Source organism: Prionailurus bengalensis, chromosome B2, assembly GCF_016509475.1.
Source record: "Prionailurus bengalensis isolate Pbe53 chromosome B2, Fcat_Pben_1.1_paternal_pri, whole genome shotgun sequence".
In the NCBI taxonomy this organism is placed as follows: domain Eukaryota; kingdom Metazoa; phylum Chordata; class Mammalia; order Carnivora; family Felidae; genus Prionailurus; species Prionailurus bengalensis.
The window spans coordinates 124932666-124959460 of NC_057349.1; the positions used below are offsets into that span (position 1 = coordinate 124932666).

Genomic DNA, 26795 nt, shown 5'->3' on the forward strand with positions numbered 1-26795 from the left:
AAAAAAGAAAAGAAAGGGCAGCCAAGGGAACCTAACCTGTAGTCTTATGGAGATGGTTAATAGAACATGGCATCTGGAGGGACGAAATAGATGGGGTAGCCAACAAGGGTAATGCTTTATACGTGATCAAAAAGAGAGCAAGAAAAGATAAGCAGGGGACTGAGATCTCCCCTTCCCCACAACTATAATCCCTTGCCCAGTTTCCAGAGTTGAGCCTCTTTTCAGACCCAAGACTCACTGACTGAAAAGATGGTTGGGTTCCCAGGGAAAAGATCCCTGCAATATTTCAGCAAGTGTGCGAAGTAATGAGTCCCCCGATATTTTTCTAAATATCCATCGGGGATGTACATTGGAGAAAGAGAAATACCCAGATACACTGGGGTCCAAATTGACACTGGACACCCAGAAACCCAAAGTGTCATCATAGTTGCCCTCCCCCATTAAGTGGGACCATACAGAGGTTAGGAAATAAATGGAGTTCTACTCAAAGCTTGGCTTCCAGTTGGTCCCTGTGTTTATAGACCAACCAGTCACTGGCTATTTCCTCAATTCCTGAATGTATAATTAAGATTGAAATACTTGGAAGGTAGGACAATCCCACATTGATTCCTTGACCTGTGAGGAAAGAGTGTAAGCTTAGAACCCCCCCCCCCCCCCCAAATCAGGGCACTAAATCAAAAACAATATTCCACGTCCACTTCTGGCTGTGACGGTAAAACCAGACATTGAAAGTGCATAGCAAATGACTGTGTTCTCTGAGAGAAGGGGGGCGGGAATGGTGAGTTCAAAGAACGTTGAAGCTTGTTTTCAAGGCTGCTTCTAGGCAGCGAAGCAGGAGGGGGAAGTCAAATGGAGACCAGCAGTCACACTGAGTTGGAGAGACAGAGATCAGTATTAAGGGATGCCAAAGTATAAAAGTTAAAATAAGCAAAAATTTAAAAAAATTGTTTCTGCTGAATTGTTGAGCAGCATGGAGGATGAAGAAACACACACACACACAAACCTCTATACATCTACAGTGAGTCCTCTTGAGTCCTTGGCCAAGCACTGGTCTGTGAAAATATAAAAAGAAACTACCCCAAGCCAAGAACTGAAAAATTAGAAAGCAGTAAAAGTCATGATTCACGGATTTTATTTAGGTTTGGGAACAGTTTTTGTTTTGTTGGTTGTTGTTTTAGGGAACAGTTTTTTGTTTCTGCTAGCAGGAGTGGAAATAACTCATCACGCATGGGGTGGTGTATGTATCAGGTGGTGCATGTATGTATCAGGTGGTGTCCTCACAAGGGTATTGCCTTAGTAGTAAGGTTAAATTGTCTCTTGAAGACTGTTCTGGACCTTCCCTAATGAAACTTAAAAGCAAGCCTTGGAAGGCTCAAACGAATTCCAAGAAATGTGGCTGTGCACCGAATAAAGCCCAGTACTATTTAAAGGAATACAACAAAATCCACCAACAAACAGCCTAACTCCCAGCATTCAATTAAAAATTACTAGAAAAAAAACGCAAAGGAACAGGAAATGATGACCCATAACTAGGAATCAGTTAGGAACACACCCAGAAGTGGCAGTTGGGAAGGAATTAGCAGCATGGCCCACGTGATCTGGCAGACCTGTGCCATTAGAGGTGTCAGTGGTGAAAAAAAAAGTGCAATGTAGAATTCATGACAATCCCCAGTGGGAGAATCACAATGCAGGTACCTGGGTTCCTGAAGGGAGGCTTGCTAACTGTAAGAGAGAGTTACATCCTTTTTGAAACACAGCTTCTGGTGTGCTACTGGGCCCTGGTAGAGATGCAACCATGAGACACCATGGGATGATGTATCCAGAACTGCCCATCTTAGCTAGGTCCCGTCAGAACCACCAGGTCACAAAGTTGGTAGGACCAGTCACAGTTCATCATGAGGCAGAAATGATACATCCAGGAGCCATCATGAGCAGGACCAGAGTTACATACATAAGCTGCATGAGCAGGTCGCCCCAACTCCCATGTCCTCATGGTTGTACCCACCACCCCCTCCCCTACTTCCCTGTGGTTGTCTGGGTCAACTGAAGGAAGAAGGAAAAGCTTGAACTTGGCATGTTGATGAGTTGGCTTACTTTAAGGATGCAAGATGAACATGGACGACAGCTGCATTACACCCTCACTCAGGGGTGATGTTGAAAGACCACCTCAGGGAAAAAGTTTTATGCAACCTTTCTGCAAAAAAGAAGGGGGGTTTGAATTTTTGGTAATGGAACTAGTCATTTACTTTGTGAGGGAGGAAAGGTGAAATATATTTGGGGTCATGGCAATGGCAAATGGCCTGGCCAAATGGTTAGCAGTTTGGAAAGGGGAAAAAAAAAAAAAAAGATGATTGAGACAAGGGAGCCTGGGGATAGAGACACGTGGAAGGACATGTGGGAGCAGGCACAGAGCTTGAAAACACCGGCTCATGTCAATGCCCACCAGAAAGCACACACCACAGAGGGGCGCTAAGCCACCAAGAAGACAAAATGACAACCTGTTGCTGTTAGCTTTTGTTGGTGCCCACCCCAGTGCTGGCACAATGTGCACACAAATACGGTGGCAACGGAGGCAGAGATAGAAGCTATGCATGAACCCCCAACACCACAGACTCCCGCTTACCAAGGGCTGGCCTCAACACTGCTAACTCTGAATGCCCAGCCTGCCAGCAATAGATAGCAGGGCTGGGACCCTCGTGAGGCTCTGAGAAGATCAACCGGTCACTTGAGGCCAAATTCACTACCTAAGGCCCATTCTTTCCTGAAACGGCCAGCAGTTCCTTCACACAAGCTCAGACACTTATTCTAGACATGCAGCTTCCTTTCCTGTTTATAGGGTCTCAACAGCACCCCCCCTCTAGAGACTTAACAAAATCTCTGATCCACTGGCATGGATGTACTGAACGTGTGATCTACACATCAGAACACCCAATCAGGGAGAGTTACCTATGGCCATGGGGTCCACTAGGCCTCTCACGTATGGCACCACCTAGAAGCTGCTGGTTTGGTTGCAGCCAACACCCTACCAAGTTATATACTTCCTAAATCAGAGATCCTACATAGTGCTGTGTCCACAACAGGAAGGATACGTGGCTCTGAGAACCAAGGGGTGGAAGCAAGAGTGACAGTACTTACCGTCACTCCCAATGAGCTACCAAGGGACACAAGATTTCCCACTCCACCGCCCAGGTCTCTGCAGAGCCAGAGGTCCTTGTTCTCAAAGGCATACACCCTCCCTAGACAACACAACAAGTGTCCTGTTGAACTTCACCTATTGCTGCCACCTGGGGACTTTGGACTCCTTGTGTCTGGGTCCAGCAGACAAGAGCCACCATCTTGTTAGGGATGCCTGACCCTGGAGTGCAAGAGGAGGTAAGTCTGCTGTTACATGATGGAAACTCAGGGCACCCACGTGGTGTATCTCTTGTGCTCCTTGCCGAGTTAGAACTGTGAATGGACAAGTGCAGCAGCGCTGGTCCCAGAAGGGTTTGATTCTCACGATCTCAGAACCCTCAGGAATGAGAGCATGGGTCACACCACTAGGAAAGCCACTGAGATGAGCAGAGGTGGCAGTTGAGGGTAAAGGGCATGGAGTGAGTGGAGGAGGGAGGAGAAGTACTGGCTGTGGCCCCAGACCGGTGGCAGGAAGGGCTCTAGTTGGTCCCACCAAGCTCCTCTAAAAAACACTTTCTCCTCAGGAAGAGAGAAGTCCACCAGAGCCTTGGCGGAATGGCCCTCCGCGTTTGTGGGGGAAGCAGACCCACAAGGTGCAAGGGGCCAAACTGTGGCAGGCATGGAGACGTGCCACTCAGATCTCCTCTCAAGACTGGCCATCCAGCGGCAAGAAGTGTGGTTGGCTGATAGCCTCCAATTGGTGGCTTCATCGGGGGCCACCTTAGCTTTCAAGCTGAAGTCATACTATCCCAAGGGTTGGGGACCAGTGATTCTACTAAGCGGTGGGAATTGAAGGCATGCTTTTCTCAGAGTGGCCTCTTGCCGAAGACCAGACAAGGCGGTGGTAAAGGACCTCGCTGTTTCTGTCCAACACGGGAGACCTCCGGTGAGTGAACTTTCCCCAGAGTTCCCCATAGGTTGGGCAGCCGTGTAAGGTCATTACTGCAATCTGATAGCTCTCCTGGCCTTATCCTCCTTCTTCGCTTTTCCTGTTAACGGTGTTACACTCCAATAAAACCTTGCATTCCTAATGGTCTCAGTGTCTACTTCCTGAGGAACTTAAGCCAACATAGAAATACAGGCACTTTTCTTTTCAGTAGTTAAAATAAAGGTTTTGAGGTTGCAATGGCGCCTGTCAAGGGACAGAAAGGAGAATTAGGCCAGACTATTTGAATGAGGAGGACAGCGGCAGATCTTAAAGGCTTTGCGGGCCACAGCAAGGAGTTCGAGTCCCATTGGCTGTAAGGTTCAGTCTTTGTGGAGGGTTTCAAGCAGTGGAGAGCTATCTCTTGTTTTTAAGAGCTTATTTTTATGGTAAATTAAGAGCGGTTGAAGATGCACAGTAAAGACCAGAAGACCAGTTGGGAGGTGTTTGCAGTAGTCTGGTTAGGAGACAACAGCTTGGACCTGAGAGGCAGCCGTGGAACTGGTGAGAAGTGATTGGATTTGTGAACTATTTTGGCAGTAGGGTTGACATGACTTGCTTATGGTTGAGATGCGGCTTGAAAAGGAAACAGGCCACAGGAATAGGCCTTGATTTGGGGCCTGAGCCATTGTGTAATGCCATTAATTGATAAAGTAAAGATGGTGGTGGGGGGTATGGTTTGGAGATAGGAGGCTTAAAATACCTTTAATGCAGGTGTTGAGTAAGCAGCAAATATACCAATCTGGAGTTCACAGAGGAAGTAAGGACAGGAGATGTTCAGGAATCACCAGTGTGTTTGTGTGTGTGTGTGTGTGTGTGTGTGTGTGTATCTATCTATATGTGTGTGTGTATATATACATATGTACGTATATATGTGAATACGTATATATGTATATACATATATGTGTGTGTGTGTACACACACACACACACACACACACACATATTTAAGGCTATGGGATTAGATGTACTCAACAAGAAAGAGTATATAGCTTTAGAAGACTAAGAACGAAGTCAGGTCATATCATTCTCCTTCTTATAAAACCTTCATTCTTTCCCAATATTACAGAACAAAACCCCCAAATTCTTTGGGAGGACATCCCAGGCCTTCTACATTCTTGCCTAAGATGACCTTTCTACTCTCACGTCCTACTATGTTCTCCTGGAGACATTTTAACTACATGGCTTCCTCTAAATACTGGACTCTGTGCCTTTGCTCATGCTATCCCCTCCATCTGGAGGGTCCTTCTTCTCCCAACTTCCGCCGCTTGGTGAAATCCTCCTTGTCCATAAAGTCTTAGTTCAGGTTCACAACCAACCCTTCCCCCATCCATCTAGACAAAAGTAACGACACCTGAGGCACCTGGCTGGCTCAGTCAGTACACATGCGACGTTCAACCTCATGGTTGTGAGTTTGAGCCCCACCTTGGGTGTAGAGACTACTTAAAAATAAAACCTTAAAAAAAAAAAAGCAATGACATCTTCCTCTGAGACCCCTATCACTCAACTGCAAGTGAGTGAAAAACACAGTGCACCTAGAAGGTAGACCACCCAAGGCTGATGCAGTGACTCTAGATGCAATCAATGGGCCAGGTTCCTTTCTCCTTCACCTTCCACACATGTGGCTTTCAACCCATTGGTGCTGAAATGTCGGAAAAGTACTGTTCTTCTAGCCTCCCATTCTTTCGGGGAGAAACAAAGCAACAAGAGATGGGACTGGCTCCTATATTAGCAACCTTCCTGGAGATTTCCAGACCACTGCTCATGTCTCACTGGTCAAAATTGTACCCTCTTGACTACAGGGGAGGCTGTGAGGTGTAGCGTTTCAGTTGGGTGCATTGCCATCTCGAATCAATGTCAGGTGTTCCAATGGTAAAGGAGGACACACAGGGTGTGGGATCCCAACAGGGTTCGCTGTGGAACTCAGAGTGCTCTTCCTTTTCAACCATTCTGACACGTTTTACAGGATAGTTCACAGTGTGTGTGTGTGTGTGTGTGTGTTTCACTAGATTTGAAGCCCCTTAATGAGATCTCATCCACATTTTTAATGTTTATTTTGAAAGAGAAAGAGTGTGAGCAGGGAAGGGACAGAGAGAGAGAGAGGGAGAGAGGGAGAGAGAGAGAGAGAGAGAGAGAGAGAAAGAGAGAGAGAGAGAGAGAGACAATCCCAAGCAGGCTCCATGCGTTCAGTGCAGAGCCCTATGCAGAGCTTGATCTCACAGACTGTGAGATCATGACCTGAGTTGAAATCAAGAGTTGGACGCTTAACCGTTTTAAATCTTAGGACTCCCTTATACCTTACCTAGCATATTAGAAATATTTAATAAAGGGCTTTTTTAAAATGCCAAACACATGACTCCAGATTGCTCTAGTCCTTGTTCTATGAATAAAAGCTGACCTGTGTGGAAGGCAGAGGAGCTCATCGGAAGAGACTGTGTTACAGTAACTAAAGGGCTAACGACAGCAAAAGAGACCTCAGGAATCAAACGGACCTCAAGAGTCAGGTCCATGTTTTATCTGAAAGACCCTCCTTCTCACCCTGCCCAATAATATCCTAATATCACCCAAGTGTACTATCCTGTTGTACTCATTTCTTGATGGAATCTCAGCAACACAATTATTCATATTCACTTCATGTGCTGAAAACACATTAAGGCAGAACCGATAAAGCCAGTCGCATGCTTCTCCTGTCCTTCCAGGGGGGTGGTGTGTTGTCTCCTTGTTATTGTGACTCTCCTAACGAATATACTCTTACCCTCAGGTGAGAAGAAATGGTTGTAACCAACGTCCTTCAGAAATAGGAGGGCAGAAATCAGACCAAAGTTGAGGTGGCTTCCACCGGACAGACCACATGACCGTTTGCTTCTCCCCCAACTCTCAGGAAAAATAAGGCGGAAGTAATTTGTCCCTAGGACTTCTATGATTATCAGTGACTTACGGTCTCAGGATATAAGGAAGAGTCAACAAGTCTACCCTCACGGGTTTTTTCAAGGTGACGGGGTCTGTAAACAGACCCCATTCCTCACAGAGGAATAAAGTAGCAAAGCTAAAGGTGCCATATGGTCCAGGGAGGAGTCTAGATTCTGGTTTCCCTAGATTTCATCCACGCCTGTGAAAAGTTCTCGCATCTCTCCGCATGCCACACCACCTGAACTATCAGTCGATACATTATTCATATTTATCCCAAAGTCCAGAGGACACCGTTCAGGGCTGTTTTTCCATATGTCCTTTGAGATGGCACCATCCACAGTATCTGTGATGTTCTATCTCCTCTCTGTTGGGTCCCCACCTCCCACAGGCACCTTCTGGTCTTCACTGCTGTTCTGTTTGTATCCAGCAAAGCACTCACCAGTTCTGTGGAAGAAGGCCGATCTTATTATTCCAAAATGCACGCGCAAACGAAAAGAAGTAAGGTTCAACTATTTCCTTTACAATTGTTTTATTCAAAGCAAATTTTCAAACCTAGTATCCTTTTTCTTTAAAAACGGGGATTTTTAAAATAGTTTTATAATTAGTGGTGATGTTGTTTTACTTTACCTTCGACATAAATGATTTATATATTAAGTTAAAGTTGTCTGATATTCACATACATTCTAATCGGGCTTAGGGAGCGAGGAGGTTTCATATTCAGAAGCCAACACCACTTTTCTAAAATGTAGACGAGGAGATCCTCGGGCCCAGCACGGCAGACGGTAGCTCCAAATGGTGAAAAGCCCGTTAGCCTTTGGCCAAACATCAGGTCTTCATTGCGGGCTGTGTGAAAAGAAGGGTTTTGTTTTCTTCAGAGGATGGAAGAAGCCTTCATTCCTTAGGTTTGTTTTTGTCTCAAAGCCGTGTCTAAAATGGGGGTCTACGGTTGTGATGTGTAATAAACCTTTTGATAGTCTGGCCCGTGCGGTCCAACGTTTAGATGACGTTTTTATGCCGAAAGAGATGACCGCTGGTAGCCGTACTGCACACGGGCCAAGGATCTCCGTGTTGTCGTCCCAAGTCCTTCTAATGAAGGCGACAAGGCTTGTTTCATGTAACCAACAAATAGAGGAGTCCAGGTACACGGCAGTTGGGAGGGAATGGGGGCGGGGGGGGGGCGGGGCACAAGAGTAGGACGTAAAAATAAATACTTTACACACTTTTCTCCCACGCCTATAAGTATTAAAAATTCTAGCTGGAGAAGATTAGAAGGTAATTAGCCAACTCAATTGCTTATAAAAAATATAAAAACTCACAAACCAAATGATGCAAAAAATCTTTTTAATCTAAAATCTCATTTCCCAGGGTTAATTAATAGCCAAGCCCTGCCAATTTTTATTAGTGTATTTGACTAACAAGAGGTATCCAGCATTTTCTTCAAAGTATGAGAATATAGAATAGATTCTGATAAACCTTTCTAAATGGGGCCATGGTACTGTATGTAGGCAGGTCAAGGAAAAATAGCCATACCTATATCTTTGGTGTCACCAAAAGGATATCCAAAAAAGTCAGCAAATGTTGACATGTCAAGCGATAAGAAATTGCCAAATGCGAGTTTACACTCTGGTAAAAACGGCCGTAAAAGGAAAATCTCCACCCACAGTTCTGTAGTGCAAGTCTTCAAGTGGAATTCTGAAAAATAAGTTTATTTCATAAGCAGGAAACAGCTTCCAGCAGCGTTTTATCACTTGCCCCTCTTCCCTTCTGTCCCCTCTCACCCTCTCTGTGCGCGTACGCGGTCATCTTCGTTCTCAAGGAAGGCCTCGGCCGCTACTCAAGGAGGAAAGTCATGAAAAGACTGCCCACGTGTCTAAAACTCAGGCCAGAAGGCGTGTGTCTGTGGCCGCAGTGGAGCAGGCTCCAAGTGACTGCCCTGCCACTTCCCCACATTTGTCATGTTCACGAAACCAAGCCTTTTTTCCCCAGGAAAAAGTACCTGAACCCATTAGTCATTTAGCCCTTTCCCATCGTTTTGGGTTCATCGCGACACAGCTCACCTCGAAAGCACGCCGGGGCCGGGACCCCGTGTCCTCTGCAGCACCAGCCAATATGCCCCCTCTTTCTTAGAAGGAATGATTCTCTCCCCTCTTTCTTCAGAAACTCACTAGTTTCCCCAAACAGAATACTTTTCAAGCAATTCCCACCTAGTCCAGAAGATTCCATGTTTCCACCCATCTTTCCTTCTATTTCTGTACATGCTGTTTGTGTGTGTGTGCGCGTGTGTATGTGTGTGTGAGCGCACGCACGCGTGTGTTTTAACACAAAAGGGTTCAAAATGCACACACACACACACCCTTCCACACACACACACCCACCCAGCATTTAGTCAAAAAAAAAAAAAAAAAAAAAAAAAAAAAAAGGGCGTGCGGAGGAATAAAAAAAAGAAATCTTCCCCAGGAAGCACTTCTGGAAGTTAAGCTTCTACTTGCTTTTCAGCCACAGGGCAAGTGCCGAGGGGAGGCCTAAATAACACCCCCCTTCCGCTGTAGGGCTGGCAGCACCCGGGGCCCACAGCACAAACGCTGAGCGGGATCCACGGGCAAGGCAGGGAAGGTACCTGTCAGACTTCCTAGAGCGAGGTGTTGTGCGTCTCCCTCACGTTACCTGGGAGACTCACATTCTCGTCCCTAGCTCTCCTCCCCCAGAGGACCTCCACACCGTTCTGATGGACCCGTGCGCTCCGCCGTGACTGTCCCGTTGGCGGGGCCGGGACCCTGTGCCTGCGGCGAGGCGGCGGGCTCCCCGCCACAGAGCAGGCTGCCCTTGTCCGTTTCATCCCCCACCGGTCCATCCAGGGAGCATCCCCTCGCAGCACCCGGGGCCCGGCGAGCCCGGTTGTCTACAGGCTCCAGGGCTTCCCCTTCGCCTTCCGAGATGACGGTCATGGGGCTGCTCTGGATCCGGTTCCGCACGCTGTATCTACTGCTGGCCGCAGAAGGCGGGGTTCGGCTGCGGCCGTACCGGGGGCCGGAAAAGGACAGACTCCGAGGCATCAAACCTTCGTTCTTGGCCCACTCCTCCTGGGCCCGCCTGTTCTTGCTTGGGGAGCAGCTTGACGGGCTCTCGGGGGCGTCTGGCGAAGGCTCTGACCTTGATCTCTGGAATCTAGGGTCTGTGTTCTTCAGCATCTCGGCTGCAGACATGCGGGCACTCGTGTCTGCCCGACTCCCCTTTTTTAGCAGCAGAGCCTTGAAGTTGTCACTGCTGGTGCTGCTTTTACGGACACTTCTCTGAATTGACCCCACTTGCTTCGGGGAGGCCAGGCTGGGGGCAGCACCAGTGGGTGTCACTGGCGGGGAGGGAGAATGGTTTCGGGAGTGATCATCATCTGAATCTTTACGGCCAAGGACTTTCCTCTTGGATCTGAGATTTAAGAACATGGAGATAAAGGTTCATTCCCGGTGGGCCATGGGATGTCGGTCACAACCGCCCTGCTTCTCTTACTGCATACTCCGGTCACCATTTATTAAGAGTTCCTTTAATAGTTTATTTTATTATCATGTGAGCCCATGACCCAGCTACGATAATGATGGACTCATGGCTGCCCCTCTTTCATCTGTACCCTCACTGGATTACTTTGAAATGAATCTTAAGATATCACATTAACTGACTGTGGTAAGGATCATTTCAAAAGTTTCTATTGCCGTATTTTATTTAACACTCCCGTATTAGACCGATCCCGAGTGAATTTCACTGCCGACCACCCTTGTTTGTAATCTTCCTTTTCTTGTTTGGTACTAGCCCTTCAACAGGGCTAATAGATAAGTCAACCCCCAGAATATCCCCTACCATGGGGGAGGCCCCCACTTCAGGTTCTAGAACAATTCTACAGCTCTGCGTTCTCATACATTCTAGAGTGTGACATAAAACCAGGCTTCCTTGGCTCTTACTGGCCCGTATGTCAACTTCTGAAAATCCAGTTTTCCAGAAAACTAGAGTGAACCTTCCACACCAGATCCTGTTTCCTGACTGACTTCAGAAAACCTCTCAGTGATCAAGACAATCTGAAGAATGTGGGTGGAATGTGACAGAGGAGGGGCCTTTAGGGAAAGTTAAGATGTTTCCCGGAGGTGCTTCTTGTCCTCAGTCTCTAAGAAGCTTGCTGTTCAATGTGTTTTGTATGCAGAGTGACTCAGAGATAATAAAGCAGATGAGCCAGGGGGCCCCTTGCTGGTCTCTTCACAATAACAACTCAGTCTGCAAGGAATCTCTCAGCCAGATGCAGGTGCTTTAAGAAAAACTCGGTACATTTAATAAAACAAAGACATGGGTACATCTTTTTGTTTGCTATAAAATGATAGAATATGCAGCAGGTGCTTGCAGCACCAAGAGGTTGGTACTGTATATACAGATTGAGAGTTGAACTTGAGCACTACCAACCTCTAGCTGTGTGACCTTGGACAAACTAGTCCGTTTTCATACTTGTAAAAATGGGGGCGAGGATACTAACCTCACAGGTTCGTGAGGATTCAATGAGATGAAGAGCCTCTGGAGTCACACAGACCTGGGCTAAATCCCCTGCTAAAGCTTCCTTGCTCTGTGACCTTGGGCAAATTAAAGTTTCTGATCCTTGGGGAGCCTGGGTGGCTCAGTTGGTTGAGCGTCCGACTTCAGCTCGGGTCATGATCTCACGGTTCGTGAGTTCGAGCCCCGCGTCGGGCTCTGTGCTGACAGCTCAGCGCCTGGAGCCTGCTTTGGATTCTGTGTCTCCCTCTCTCTCTGCTCCTCCCCTGCTCACACTTTGTCTCTCTCTCAAAAATAAATAAAGATTAAAAAATTAAAAGAAAAAAAAAGTTTCTGATCCAGTATCCTATCTGGAAAGTGAAACAACGGTAGAGAGCTCCTAGTTTATCAATAAAGATGAATGCAAATAACAGCCATAAAGTGTCAGGCATGGAAGATGTGCTCAACAGACCTGTGAGTGCCATTTAGGGAAAAAGAGTTCTTTCTTCCTGCCGCTAGGCCCGCTTCAGTGCTGTTTTTACTTGGCCTTGCACAGCAAGACACGGGAGGAATGGACCCCTAACGGCTGCCCTGGGCTCGGTGCTCCCACAGTCCTCGCCATGCTTCTGGCCAAAAAGAAGCCCCCAAAGCAGGAGACAGGAGATGGTAAGGACTGAAACAAAGTCTGAAGGGTGGCCAAAGCTGACGTGGCACCAGCCCCTTTGAGACTGCAGAGCCTGGCCTATGACCCTTTGGTCCAATGGCTCTGCATGGTTGTCAACAGAGAGCGGTGCTCTGGAATACATTAATGACCAGCTGACAGAAACCACAAAAATAATAACATCGCAGAATCTCAGAGCTGGAAATGGCTTTAGCTGGTGTGGTCTGACCAGGGAAGGTAACTGATACCAAAGAGTGAAGTCACACAGCTTAATATAAGAACTAGGACCTGATGGAGTATCTTCCTACCCATAGTGCCTGACCTCACAACCTATAGCAGTCACCTTAGAGAGTGAATGATTTAGCACTGAAGCTATATAGATTGCCTTATTTGAACTTCTCAAAAGCAGTTCTGCCCATCTCATTCTTGCAGGTACTGCTTTGTAGCCTAATTTTTAGTTTGTTTTTTAAAAGGTAAGGGTGTGCAGGGTGCCTGGGTGGCTCAGTCGGTTAAATGTCCAACTTCGGCTCAGGTCATGATCTCACAGTCCGTGAGTTCAAGCCCCGCGTCAGGCTCTGAGCTGTCAGCTCAGAGCCTGGAGCCTGCTTCGGATTCTGTGTCTCCCTCTCTCTCTGCCCCTCCCCTACTTGCATATTCTCTCTCTCTCTCTTTCTCTCTCTCTCTCTCGCTCTCTCTCAAAAATAAACATTAAGAAAAAAAAAAAGGTAAGGGTGTGCTGAAATCCATACATCAAGCCACAGGTATACTTGATTAAAGTTATGGCCTTTAACTGTAGATTTAGAATTAAGAGAGGAGATGGGAATTTATAAAAGTTTTTGTTGTTTCTCAAAAGCAGCTGCCCCTGAAAATGAGAATTAAATCTAAGCACACAAATTCTCTGCATATATGTATGTATACACACGCACACACACATACATGCTCTGTGTGTGTATTTCCAAAGAAGATGGCTATAAAAAGCACTCAAACAGTTAACGCTGGCTTGAAAACTAATTACTTCAATAAATATAAAAATTTCACACCTCAACTGGTGTTCTACATTTTCCATCTGGCTTTAAATCTGAAGTGAATTCATTTGCATTATAAAATCTGAAAGCTGTGGGTTCAGTTTAGATACTCTTTCTTTTAAATTATTAGCTTAGGTGGGGCGCCCGGGTGGCTCAGTCTGTTGGGCGTCCGACTTCGGCTCAGGTCACGATCTCGTGGTTCACGGGTTCGAGCCCCGCGTCGGGCTCTGTGCTGACCGCTCAGAGCCTGGAGCCTGCTTTGTGGATTCTGTCTCCCTCTCTCTCTGCCCCTGCCCAGCTCACACTCTGTCTCTCTCTCTCTCAAAAATAAATAAAACATTTTTAAAAAATTAAAAAAAAAGAAGTTTCTAAATTATTAGCTTAGGTGCTGAAGAATATAAAATAAAAGAAAGCCCAAAAAAGCAGACTTCAGATGGATTTTTATTATGTCCGTTCATACATTATCAATACCAAAACAGAAATTAGCAGTCGTCTTCCCTTGCTCTCCAATCCATACCCTACTTGGTCTCCATTTCTATCGCGTGTACACAGAATGATACAGACTGGCTGATTTCCACATCTGTAGTAGATATAATTCACTACTAGGAGGCACCACAGATTTTTCAGTGTCTTAAGAAGGTTGCCAAAGTAAAATATGGAAGAGACATTTGGCGTATTTTTCAGAAAAGCACACAGTAAATTGGCCCCACAATAGTTGGGTTCCTCACTGAGACCAAGTACTTAGTACACAGAGCAACGAGCAACGTATCTTCTCTGTAGACTGCTATTTTAAACATATATGTCTGCCCATTTAGCAAACCAGTGCATTCCCTATGAAATGAAAGATGCCACATCCTGGAAGAATTTCCTGATAGTGAAATCCCAACCGGTTTCATTTAATCCAGAAAATATTTACGGTGTGCTTATTATGTCTCTAGCATGGTTAGAATAGAAACCTCTGTATAAACTTCTACAAATGCCACTAACGTCCATTTCAAAGACGTAGCATTTTTCATTTTAACAGTTTTCAGAAATAATTTCATAAGTAGCTACACCTTTCTATTTCTAATGAGGTCAAAGAAACCATTGCTAAAGAGGCAGTCTTTAGGGTCTTTAGGCTCCAATGCTAGAGCCAAGATGTAAAGAACCTAATTGCTGGGGCACCTGGGTGGCTCAGTCAGTTGAGCGTCAGCTCTTGATTTCGGCTCAGGTCATGATCCCAAGGTTGTGGGATCAAGTCCTGTGTCTGGCTCTGCCCTGAGTGTGGAGCCTGCTTAAGATTCTCTCTCTCCCTCTGCCCCTCTCCCCTGCTCGGGCTCTCTCTCTAAAATAAAAAAAATAAATAAATAAAATAAATAAATAAATAAATAAATAAATAAATAAATAAAAATAATAAAAGACTCTACCTTTAAAAAAGAAAAGAAAAAACAGAATTCTTGACAAACACCTAATTCCCCAGCTTGGTCCCCTCCGCCCCCCCCCCCCCGCCCCCCCGCCAACTCCTCCCCAAGTTAGATATTTATATGCTGCACAAGGAATTTCAGATCGGGATAACACCGTGCTTTTCATCTCATGCAACAGCCTTCTCAGATTCCAAGAGCTGGGAAAACAGTCCTGACACAAGGTTACTTACATGGAGGGTCAAATGATTTTATAGGATGCTTCGTTCCGGGAAGAGAAAAGGGACCTTGATTCAGGGCCACATAAGGTGCTGGCAGCATAAAGACACGCATAAGAGTGTCCAAAAACACTGTGGTAAAGGAGTTGAGAAAGCAGCAAAGGATTGATACAGCTTTGTGGTTAAAAGCACTTGCACATATCCAATCTCATCTATTCTTACAGTGACACTGTTAACGAGTACGCGGCTGTTTACAGCCAGAAAAATAAGGCAATATATATATATAGCTTTGGTGCTAAATCATATTCACTCTCTAGGGTGACCATATGTAAAGACTCTAACAGTTCAGGCAGTTATTTTGAAACATTTACTCCACATTTTTTCTTAAAGCCCAACAATTTCTGATGCCAGTAGATGGCACTAACAGTATAACTAACAAATTCAATTCCTTTCGCTCCCGCTTTGAAAAGACTGTACCCTTGTATGGAAACATTTCAGTAGCCAAAGAAAACTGCGCTAAAAAATCCTGCTATTTCCGTGAAGTAAAAAAAAAAAATAAATAATAATAATAATAAATGAATAAATAAATAAATAATAATAAAACACCCTTAGGAAAGAAGCAGTCCTGTAGAGCTTAGCCTGTGCCTATCTTCTGTCCACAAAACACAGCATTCCTCCCCCTGGACTAGACCATCCGTCGCTCTAATCCAGTTCTTGTAAATACTCCGTCACGTGACTGACACATTGCATTTCTTGCCAGCAAGTGCAGTGCTGGGCAGAAGGCACCCATTGAGTCCCTGTCCCCACGCCTTCATAAAAATCAGTGGAACAAAGGAGAACAGAAATTGGGAGTCAGAAGAAAAAAAGGAAAAAACATAGAAACACACTAAAAAAAAAAAATCAAGTTAATGGGTGACAGAAAAAAAGCTCAAGGAAGACAGACTGAGGAACCACTTAGAAAGACTCAGAGAGTCGATCGCCGATAAGAGTGAGGAGTTCGGGATACCTGTGAATAGCTGCGAAAAGGTCTTCTGTGGTCCGGGGTCTGCTGGGGGTCATCACCTCCTCACTCCCTTCTTCCCTAAGGAAGTCGCAGGCCTCCGAGGAAGCAGCCCCTGTGTCCGGCTCTGGCACCCCGGCTGTAGAGAAGCAAGCCGATACAGGACGCGCACAAGTGACTTGAATTGGCACTTTTCACCAGGCTTCCCCATCTGCTTCCCTGCCATTCCCGATAACGTGAGAACCCCGGGACAGGCAGTGGGGTCGGCAGTTTGATCTTTTATTTGGATCACAAATAAAAGACAGCCAAAGCTCACTCTCTTCTGTTGAAGTCCGGGGCTCCTACTGAATCTCTCCCTCTGATTTTGTTGCAACATTTCTTTGCAGCTCTCCAGAAGGGAGATTATTCATTGCTGTTTAATAAACACCCTGTCTGCTGCGGACCACGCTGCCCCTCTATTTTCTGACGTTCAGTAAGCCCTACCCTCAGATCCAGATTTTTTTTTTTTTTAAATATCATAAAATGCCAAGTTGGTAACCTAAGTGTGAGGCAGCACAATGAGCCCACATGCGGCTAGCTTTACCTTGAACATGCACCGGCCCTATCTTCTGCCTGGACCGCATGTGGTCGGAGGGGAAGGAGAGAGAAAAGCAGACTCACGCCCTCCGTCCTGTAGAGACAGGCAGCTCTCCGCGCTGCCTCCACCGTCTGCACTGTTCTCGGCACCTGGCTCCTCCTGCTTGGCGGCTGGCGAGACATCGGGCTGCACCATGGGGACATTGGCTCTCACTCTGCCGGGGGAAGCGGGAGCTGCAGCCCCTCCCTCGAGATCCGAGCCGCCAGGACCGGTCTCGTCTGGACCGGCCCCGGCTCTACAAGTCTGGGCTGCCTCTCCCCTCGTGGGGCTGGGAGATGCTCCGCTCACGTTCTCCGCGGGCTCCGCTGTGAAATCTCTCTGCGGAGGTGGCACCACAAGGAACAGTTTGGGCTTCTTGGAAATGGGGGGTGGCTTCCTGCCTGGGGACGGGCCGGGGGGCTCCTGGAGCGGGGCGGCCCCGGCCTCTGGCTCCGCGGCGCGGCCCGGGCTGCGGCTCAGGAGGCCACGCTCGGCTGCACCGTCCTGGTGACCCTGACTCAAGCTCTTGGCAGGAGTCGGCGGCGAGCCTGTCACAGAGGCAGTCTGGCTTTCACTCTCCATTTCATTTATGCTATTTCGGGATTTCAGGAAAGCAGATGGCTTTAAATGATACTGGGGAACAACCGGAGTTAGTGTTTCCTGAGATACTTGTTCATATAACAGTGCTTGCTCGGATCCTGAGTTCTTTTTCACGGGCCTCAACTGTACCATCTGCAATGCTTCGGTGGTTATCAGGGGCATGGGGGGTCTCGTGCCCTCCTCTTTGCTAGCGGGCTGCCTAACGGCCTCCCAGGAGCACTCGGGCTGGCCAGATTTTTTGAAAGACGGCCTGGCATCTTTCATCAATTTGGGGTCAAGGGGTGGGGCAGGCGGGGGAGCTGACGAGGGTACCGAGGCAGGGGGAGGCGGCAGGGAAGCCGAGGCACCCAGAGGAAGGGGGCTAAGTGCCCTGGGGGGAGGGGGAAAGCCCTGGCCAGGGAGGGGACAGAAGGGAGTGAGAGCTTCCGGTGGTGGAGGGGGGAAAAGGGGAGACTGAGGCAGAGAGCCCTCGGGGGAGTCTACTAAAGGCGGGGGAGGGGGAAGAGGAACGGCAGCAAGGGGAGAGGCCAGCGCAGAATCCAGCTTCTTCATCGTCCCGCTTCCTTCCGTGGAAGTGTTGGAAGACAGGGAGGTGGACGACGAGGAGACGGACACTGAAGATACCAGGGAGGACTTCCTCTCTGGCACCTTGGGCTTAGTCTTCCCCTTCCCGTTTGCTGGTGATGCGGATTTTAAAAACACAGGCACAGGGGTGAGCGCTGTGGGTGTATTCGACTGGCTGGAATACCCACTGGATGGAGAAGTGACTCTGTGGGACTTCTCCGGTGACGTGACCTTTGGTTTGACGGCGCCACCGGGCACCTGGGGCATCGCGGTCCCGGAGCCCTCCTGGACCTGGCAGGCTGGCCCGTCTCCGGCCGGCGCCCCGCTGCCGCCGGGGCAGCCCCCGCCGGGGATCCCGGGGTCTTCCTGCGCGCCCGTGTAGTCAATGTAGTACCCCCAGGGGTCCGCGTACTCGGACTTGACGCTGCTCGTGTCGCTCTGCGACGGCGTGGCCCCGCACAGGGAGTACACGTTGGGGGCGGTGGCCGAGGTCATGCTGCTGCCCGCGCTCACTGTGCTCTGGCTGCGGGAGCGGGACAGCCAGGGCTCTTCACAGTCGCTGCAGGGGCTCTGCGAGGGCGAGCTGCCGCCCCTGGCCTTGCCCGGGAGGTTCAGCTGCAGCGAGTGCTGGAGCGAGGCGATCAGGCTCTCGTTCAGCGCCTGTCCGTTGGCCTGCACGCCCTTCTTGGGAACCCTGCGCAGGGAGTCCGTCCGGGAGGGTGGCAGGGGCGGCTTCTTCGCTTTCTTCAAAGAGATGTTACGCGAAAGGGACTTGTCATGGTCACGCGGCCGGTCCCCTTGGCTCTTCCGAGCTCGCCCATCAAAAACATTGACCACACTGTGCCTGGGGTTCCCGAAGCCATCGCTGCTATTGCACAGGTTTCCAGATCCGTGTCCGGGGTCGGGGTGCATAGATGCGTAGAAGCCATCGTGCTCCTCTGAATACAGGGACCTGGCATCATCTTTGGTCGACGTTTGATCCAAACTGCAGCTGCTCATGTTACTTCCGGGAGTGGAGAAGCCGGGAGTTGCCGCACGTGCCTTCAGTGGGGATGCCCGTCCGTTACCTGCGGCGCCGTATTCCCAGGGCTCCGAGCTGCCGTGCCCCCCGCCCTCGGAAAAACTGGACTCGCTTTTGCCATCCACATCCTGGGCGTGCGCTGGAAAGCCCAGGTTGTTTTTACAGTCGTAGGTCATGGCTTGGGATCCATTCTCCCGACTAGCTGGAGTATTTAGAGAGACCGCTGAATCACAGAGGGAGGACAGCATGGCTGCACTGGGGGGATGGGGATCTAGGGCCTGGGAAAGAACAGTGGGGGGACCCTCAGTCCAGTGACCGCCGTGAGACTGATGGCCCTCTTTACTAGCATGCCTGGACAGGAGGTGCTCTCTGGATTTTGCCTTCAGGTATGAACAGGAGCTGGTAATTTTACCGTCCAGCTGTCCTGGACTGTGAGCAGCGTGAATAATAATGACCTCCGGAGACGACGAGAGCGTGGCGTTTGGGATGATGCTGGTGGAATAGGTTGCGTGAGGAGAAACCACGCAGGCTGGGCTAATCACGTTCTCAAAGTGCCTCAGCTCCTGGGACTTGGGCCTCAAAAGTGTTCCGGTCCTCGAGGCACCTCCTAAGTGTCCTCGGTTTTCATCTACTTGTGGGTTCCCGCTCTGGTAGGGGCGCACGCCATCCAGGTCTTCCGCAGGGCCCAGGGGACCCAGCCGTGGCTCGAGGGACTGGATGTTTGCCCTTGCTCCAGAACGTGGAAGGCTGTGGAAACCAGCATCACTGTGGAGGCGGGAAGGGAACACGATACCCGCGGAATCGCTCAGCACAGACATGTTCCCAGAGGAGCCTGAGAAGTGGCTCATCTGGGCAGCGATGCCTTGCCCCTTCTGTGCCCTGATTCTTCTCATGGAAGGTGGTACAACTTTCACTTCCTCGGTCTGACAGCTGGAGTCCCTGGTTTCTGAGCGCTGCCCAGCAGCCCGAGAGCTGTCAAGCCTTCCTAGTGTGGAGTAGTGGTCTGGGGTATACACTGAGTGAGCACCGACCTCATCCTGGCCGGTGCCTGATGCTGGAGATAAAGCAGAAAGAGGCTTGTTACCTAAAAATAAAAATATGTTAGTTCATCACTGATACCCTCATCCCCTTTTTACTCTGCTGTACTTAAAAATATTTTTTTTTTCAATTCGATTTAGTTTTTCTTTCCTCCTGTAGGCACCTGAGAGTTTAAACAGTTACTGATACTCCTAAAAATAAAAACCCTTCTTATGAATGTCATGTGCTTCTCTCGATTTGTACTTCAAACCCTCCAATAGGGTGAGCGCTACATATGGAATTCTCAGTTACTCTCTTTAAGATCAAAGCTGAACACTCTGTGTAAGAGATACGTTTCAAATAACCTCCTTTCGGTAAAGATTTCAAGGTGGCCTGTCACCCGCCAGGTGACTGTGCCGAGTATCTGTCAAGCTGTGACAATCTTTCCCAAAGACAAACGAATGTAGTGGTTCAATGGTAGGGCTACAGAGATACCATTTACAGGGGATATTGGTAGAAAACAGTGTTGATTATATTAATTTTTTATGTCAGAAGGAATTCCAAGGGAAAAATGATTTACAGGCCCATCTGTGTATCAAACATTTCATTATCCATGTTAGACCATTGTCATCTGTCTGTCAGTGACATTCAAAATCCAATGGCAATCTGTTATGTTCTGGTGGGGGAAAAGCTGCAAGAATTCATCCAGTGAGCATTTCCTCAAATTAGGGTTATTCATTTCTTGGAGCTCTAAAACCAAATGAGAGCAGATATGTTTAAAGGTGGGGTGGGGTGGGGTGGGGCGGGGCAGGGAGGGGGGAAGCATAAGGAGGGCCAAACAGGGAAATGGATGAGAAAAAACCTTAAGTGTAGATAACAGTTAGATTTCAAAATACCTAGAAAGGAACAGAATCTTAAAAACACAAATCCAACATGAAACCAACAATTTAGCCAAAGTGGAGAGGCAGACAGAGAGAGAGAGAGAGAGAGAGGAGAGGGAGAGAGAAACCAATTCATGCATAGTAACTAACCACTAGGACACGTTAAATCTTGAAAAGTAACAGCAAAACCAGTTTTCTCTACACTGTTTCAAAAACTGAAAAATTCTCAATCATGGGCTTTGCTGAGCAATGCAAGTTGGGTGCCTGCTGGCATCACTGTTCACCTGGGCAAGGACACCAGTGGTGATGGGATTCCCGCGAACTCCTTCCCTATCCCACGTGAACTAACTACGTGTCCCTGACTGGACATCCAAATACCAAGGATATTACAAAAATGGCAGCGATGTTCTTGTATGAACCACAAAGGAGATGTCATCCTGTGAGGAATAAAGCATAAAGCCTTTTCCTTCACTGTGATGACGGAGAATATTTTTATACTGGTATCTTTTAGCAAAGAGGATCTGTTTCCTCCCCCTACTTCTCTTCCAGTTACGCTCACTGAAGACAGACAGACACGCGCACGTGCGCACACACACATGCACACAAGGTTCTCCCTTAGAAAGAGAGGAAGTGGGTCAAAGGGCAGGAGCAGGAGAAAAATCCACTTTGAGGAAAGAAAACAAAAGATGAAGGTTTTGCTATTTTAAGACGTATTTTAGTAGGTGGGAAAATCGACTTGCATGGCTCCACCAGTTTGCACCAGTTTGCTTCCAAATATTCAAGTTACCTTATTCCATTGAACAATGGATTTTCATGCTTTTTCTTCTAAGATTGCAGCCGTTTTGCACGGGATCAGTGGTAGATTTTTAATGGTCTTTAAGGGCCATAAACAAAGTACTGATTCTTTCAGGTAACAATTCTGAATGTGAAACCATTTTAGGCTTCTGAAAATGGAAATATAACCGTTTCTTCGCCATTTACAGCCCAGTACAACTTTCTTATTAACAAAGTTTTTCTAAAGACTTTAAAAAACATGCGTGAAAAACAACTCACATATCATCCGTCATAGGGACCACCAAAGTTCTATTCCCAAAACAGACTGCCTAATATTTTCATAGTACAAAAAGTGTCACATATTATAGGATATAGATGAACACTATCTTGACCAGAATTCAATAACAAAAACAGACTATAAATAAAGAGATCTGTGGGGCACCTGGGTGGCTCAGTTTGTTAAGCATCTGGCTTCAGCTCTTATCATGCTCTCATGGCTCATGGGTTCAAGCCTCGCATCAGGCTGTGCACCGACAGTGTGGAGCCTGCTTGGGATTCTCTCTCTCCCCCTTCTCACTCTGCCCCTCCCCCATCTCAAAATAAATAAATAAACTTAAAAAAAAAAAAGAGAGGACTGCAAATATAGACCTCTCGGGTGCTGCTAAAAATCTTGAATGGATTTATCTGATTTTACAACATAAAGAAATAATTAAATTTTTTCTTCTACTTATTACGCAATACTACAAGGTATGTCGAATTCAAAAAAAAACATGTAATCAAAGCTAGTTAATTTAAAGTTTAATAGATGGATTTTTAAAAAGTCATGTCTGGTCTTATGTTCTTAATGTTCTTCGTACAAGCTATCAAAAATCATTCAGGGGGCGCCTGGGTGGCGCAGTCAGTTAAGCGTCCGACTTCAGCCAGGTCACGATCTCGCGTTCCGGGAGTTCGAGCCCCGCGTCAGGCTCTGGGCTGATGGCTCAGAGCCTGGAGGCTGTTTCCGATTCTGTGTCTCCCTCTTTCTCTGCCCCTCCCCCGTTCCTGCTCTGTCTCTCTCTGTCCCAAAAATAAATAAACGTTGAAAAAAAAATTTAAAAAAAATCATTCAGAAGGGGGATTCCTTTAAGTGAAGCTTTTTCTGCTTGGGGAATACATATTGTTCAAGGACTATTCAAACTCTTCAGGAGCCAAATATAATTGTATACCAACAAAATAATCCTATCTGATTCTAAAAGATGAAAACTCATAATGGGTTGTTCAAATACATTTCTATGTATACATAAGATAATAAGAGTAAAGAAAAAATTAGAAATGTTGTCCGATTCACTTAAATGGAAGGCAACGAATTCTAGGCCATAAAGACTTTAGAGAGTAAATCTCATAGCTTGACTTCAAAGTACAAACTGGCTCATCTCAAAAATAAAAATAAAAGTAAAAATAAAAAAAATAAAATAAAACAACTCATCTCTAGAGTCCACTGTTTATGGTTTCTGAAGTGAAAAGTGCATATAATGAAGCACAATCAACTTTAATTCTGGAAGAATCTCTGGTTTGATTTTTAAAACTCCAAATCTCCAGCAATTTGGGCAGTGTCTAGTGGACAGGAAGTATCTTTCCTAGTGAATGTTTTCTTTTCAGATAATCATGTCCTTTTTTTTAATCTAATTTGTTTGACTCAGCCATACTTCCCTCTCCTTCATATCTAAAAAAGACTAATTTTTAAGGAAAACACCAAGTGTCTATAAGCTTTCAAACCAGACACCTTTCAAGTACGGAATATTGGGGAGAAAAGGCAAGATCAACCAGAAGTCATAAAATGAATGAAGAAAATACATGATCCAAATTTTCTGCTAAATGTTACTCTATTCAATATTTATTTATTTTTGAGACAGAGAGAGACAGAAAGTGAACAGGGGAGGGTCAGAGAGAGAGGGAGACACAGAATCCGAAGCAGGCTCCAGGCTCTGAGCTGTCAGCACAGAGCCTGACGCGGGGCTTGAACTCACAGACTGTGAGATCATGACCTGAGCCCAAGTCGGACGCTCAACTGACTGAGCCACCCAGGTGCCCCAAATGTTACTCTATTCAAATGTTATTTTCCCTTACTCTATCAATCCTTTCAACTAGTCTATCTATAAAACTACAGTTGTTTCTTATCTTTTCTTTCTTTTTTTTTTTAAACTAGCTCTCACTTCAATACAGCTGTCTCAGGGGACCACCAGCTATGATCCAGGTTATGTCGACTGCGCAGTGACATCAACTGTCTCTGTTTGGCCAAGACCACAGCGCAAAGATGTGGGCAGGGCTATTTCCTTTCCTCCAGCATTGTTGGTGTTTCTACGTCACATATAAAAGAGATGGGAGCATGGGCCCCAGGGACTCAATTACTGATTTTAAAAATACAATTACAGAAGACCTGATTTACCTAGCTGATCAGATCATTCCACTAAGATCAAAGAGGCAACTGAGTTATTGGCTCCATACTGGTTGGTTTAGTAATAAAAGTGATAAATTTCATTATCTCTGAGGTTCTAGAAATCATGTTACATATATACATAGAGAGGGAGAGAGAGAGAGAGAGAGAGAGAGAGAGAGGGAGGGAGGGAGAGGGAGGGAGGGGGAGTGAACAGGGGGAGACACAGAGATAATTCACACTGAATACTTGTGTGTATGTATATGTTTTTCTGAGTCAAATTATTCTTATACTCTTTGCACAAAGCCATCCAAAACCTACCTATTTTGGTTGCACAGCCATTTAAAATGTAGACTACCCTGAAATACCAACCTTGTTATCTTACAAAGGGTATGTCTTTAAAGTCACTCCTTTAGGTTAAGGAACGTCCCCTAAAAGACCAGTTAAAATATAAACATTACTGCAGTGCTGTAAGAAATTAGCCCATTAAGTATCTACTGAACATAAGAGTATGTACTAGTTTCTCACATAAGTTAGCTGTCACCTAAAGGAAGAAAAAAAGAGAAAGAGTCTGAAAGAATGAGATCCAGGAGGACCGGCCCAGATCTGGAAGCAGATGCAGGGGCACGGACGGAAGACAGATTTCTTAAACCCTGTGGATGCAATCTCGCCTTTGTTTGCAATAAGACCCTGTGTTATGAAATAAGACGGGCACTTGTATGTCACCTGGGTCACTGGAACTACCTAGAGCAAAAGCAAAGCATTGCTATTCTTGTCCCACTGTGGCTTCGGTCTGGAAGGCAGAACATACATATCGGAGAACTGGGTGGCAGTAAAAGAGAGAATGCCAAGTAAAGAAGAGTGAGCCTTCTGTCCCTAAAACAGGGCATTTCAGCAGGTGTTTTGGGAAAAAACACATAGGAACAATGTCTGTAGCAATCGGAAGCTGAAGCAGGCAATGCTACCTCAAAGTATAACAGATCACTAGAGCTAGGATAAACCCATTTTGACTCAAAGACTGCGGGGCAAGTTCCGAAAGAATTATCCCGAGTATCTAGACTGTAACCTTCAAAAGCAAATAAAAGTAAAAATATCAGGTGAAAGCAACTATGAGGAAATAAGTCCACAGGTTGGCTGAAGAGAAAGAGGCAAATTTCAAAATAGGTAGTATTAAGTTCCCTACGGTAATTACAAAAGCAGCTTTTATGTTAACCTATAGTGAACCTACCGGCACCAAGTGCTTCACCTGTATGAATTCATGACACCCTCAGACAACCCTATGAGGTATGTTCTGTCAACATCAACAACCACATTATTTGCATGAGGAAGGAGACTCGGGCAGGTGAAGTGACCAGCTTGAGGCCACCCCGGGCGTCAGCGGCAGAGCTGGGATTCAAATCCACACATCTGGTGCCGGAGTCCCTGCCCCGGCCCAGCGTGCGCTGCTGTCTGTGTAGACATTCCCAATGAGCCCACTGAAAACCAAAGGAGGAAGGGAATATAGAAAGAGGAGAGTGAGAGGGTTACCCAAAGCATCTATAAAGATAAGCAGAAATAATATGGATAAGTGAATTATGAAATAAATAACCTTCTCCGCTAGCCCCCCCAAAAAAGAGGGGGGGTTCTTTCTTTTCTGTTTTTATCACAGGTTGAAAAATATTGAATTAAAAACCTATGAAACTGTTTCCTTGGACATTCCATTAAGGTACTATCCAACATAAATGAGTATTTTCTGTTGTACTGAAATTTACTAATTATCTCACACTTGCTGTCTCTTTGATGACAAAATGGCCATCACCGTTGTCAGTATTAACTAATGAAGTCCATAGACATTATCTGGAGTCCTAGAATGAGTTTTTGGTTTTATGAAAACTTAAAATCTAAATGAAAGGTAAATTTCATTGTGGAAATACCCAATGTGCAAGGCACATGGAGATGCTGACATTACTGTAAATGTCTATCACCCCAGTTGACAGTCTTTATATAAGCTCTTCCTGTAACCGTCTCACCAAAACTCAACAAATCATCTGCAGGGGATGTTAAGACTTGTACCCAGTGCTGCACTCAGGAGAGAAGCTGGCCCTCTGGGGGCACCAAACGGCTATCAGAATGTATTGATCTCGTAAGCACCACAATGAGGTTAGCGTAGTAATGCTGAGCAGTAACGAGGGGCAACAGAATACAGTTCTGATGAGCCATACCTAGCTCCTTCTGTATGTTGTCAGGGACTCCTGTAATAGTCTTTCTCCTTTTGACTTTCTTCGGTCGTCTTACCAGAGTGTCTGTGTAAATTAGAGACCGCCGAAGGCTGGCCTGGCGATCGAAATTCTCCCCTAATATAGAGTAGTAGAACAAGCAAAGCAATGTTATTCTCAAGCAAGCCGACACCATGCACTCTCTTCGAGAAGCTTGTTGTAAAATGATAAGAAGGTTATTAATAATGATGTTAGCCAGTCATATGATGATGAATGAATGCTGAAGGCCAAAAAAAGAAGGAAAGCACATTATCGTCATAAGGCTATTTTTTCATTTCCGGTCTACTTCCAAAGGAAGCACCTTGATCTCATTTGCACAGGAGCTGGGGTAACAAGTGCAAATTTGTTAACATGACTTGAAGACTGGTTCTCTGTTATTTACAAAAATGGGTCATTTTGGAAGTGTTTTACATAGGCCCTATCAGTCACCAAAATCACTCTCCACATCAGCGTAGGGTGTGGTGGAGGCAATGAGCCTATTGTATTCACGTGTTCTCTCTAGAGAGCAATATGATGTCTTGTCCTGTGTGAGGATACAGATAATCAAGAATTCTTGGATGCAGAGCTTTCTCTTTCTGTCAAGGAGGCTGACCATTTGGGCAGGCTGCGGTAATTGTTATGGTGTAGATACAACTGTAATGACCAATAAAAAGCCTTATAATGATAAAGTACTTTTACCACAATGAGACCCAGTAGCACTGCTGTTGTTAAAGCTGAACTGCTTTCTTTCTGCTTCTTGATCACTTTTGACAATTGATCTTAATTCAGACATTTCAGGTAGTTTTGCAATCAAACCTAGAATGCCATATCCACAGGACTGTTTTTTGTCCTCTAAAGTA

The 26795-nt window shown here is 46.3% G+C and overlaps 1 protein-coding gene across 7 annotated transcripts in view; it reads right to left on the bottom strand.

Annotated features, from left to right (window-relative positions):
* Positions 1–7520: 7520 nt before the first annotated feature.
* Positions 7521–26795, bottom strand: part of NHSL1 (NHS like 1) — a 242504-nt gene continuing 223229 nt past the window's right edge. For 3 of the 7 annotated variants that reach the window (XM_043592450.1, XM_043592451.1, XM_043592456.1), the window contains exons 5-8: positions 25903–26034; positions 16476–19670; positions 15822–15954; positions 7521–10431 (exon numbers count right to left, since the gene is read on the bottom strand). In XM_043592450.1, coding sequence (XP_043448385.1) covers positions 9696–10431; positions 15822–15954; positions 16476–19670; positions 25903–26034 — 4196 coding nt within the window. In that variant the 3' untranslated portion in view covers positions 7521–9695. Of the gene's footprint in view, positions 10432–15821; positions 15955–16475; positions 19701–25902; positions 26035–26795 lie in introns of all 7 variants that reach the window. The other 4 variants (XM_043592454.1, XM_043592455.1, XM_043592457.1 and 1 more) reach the window with 2 other exon arrangements.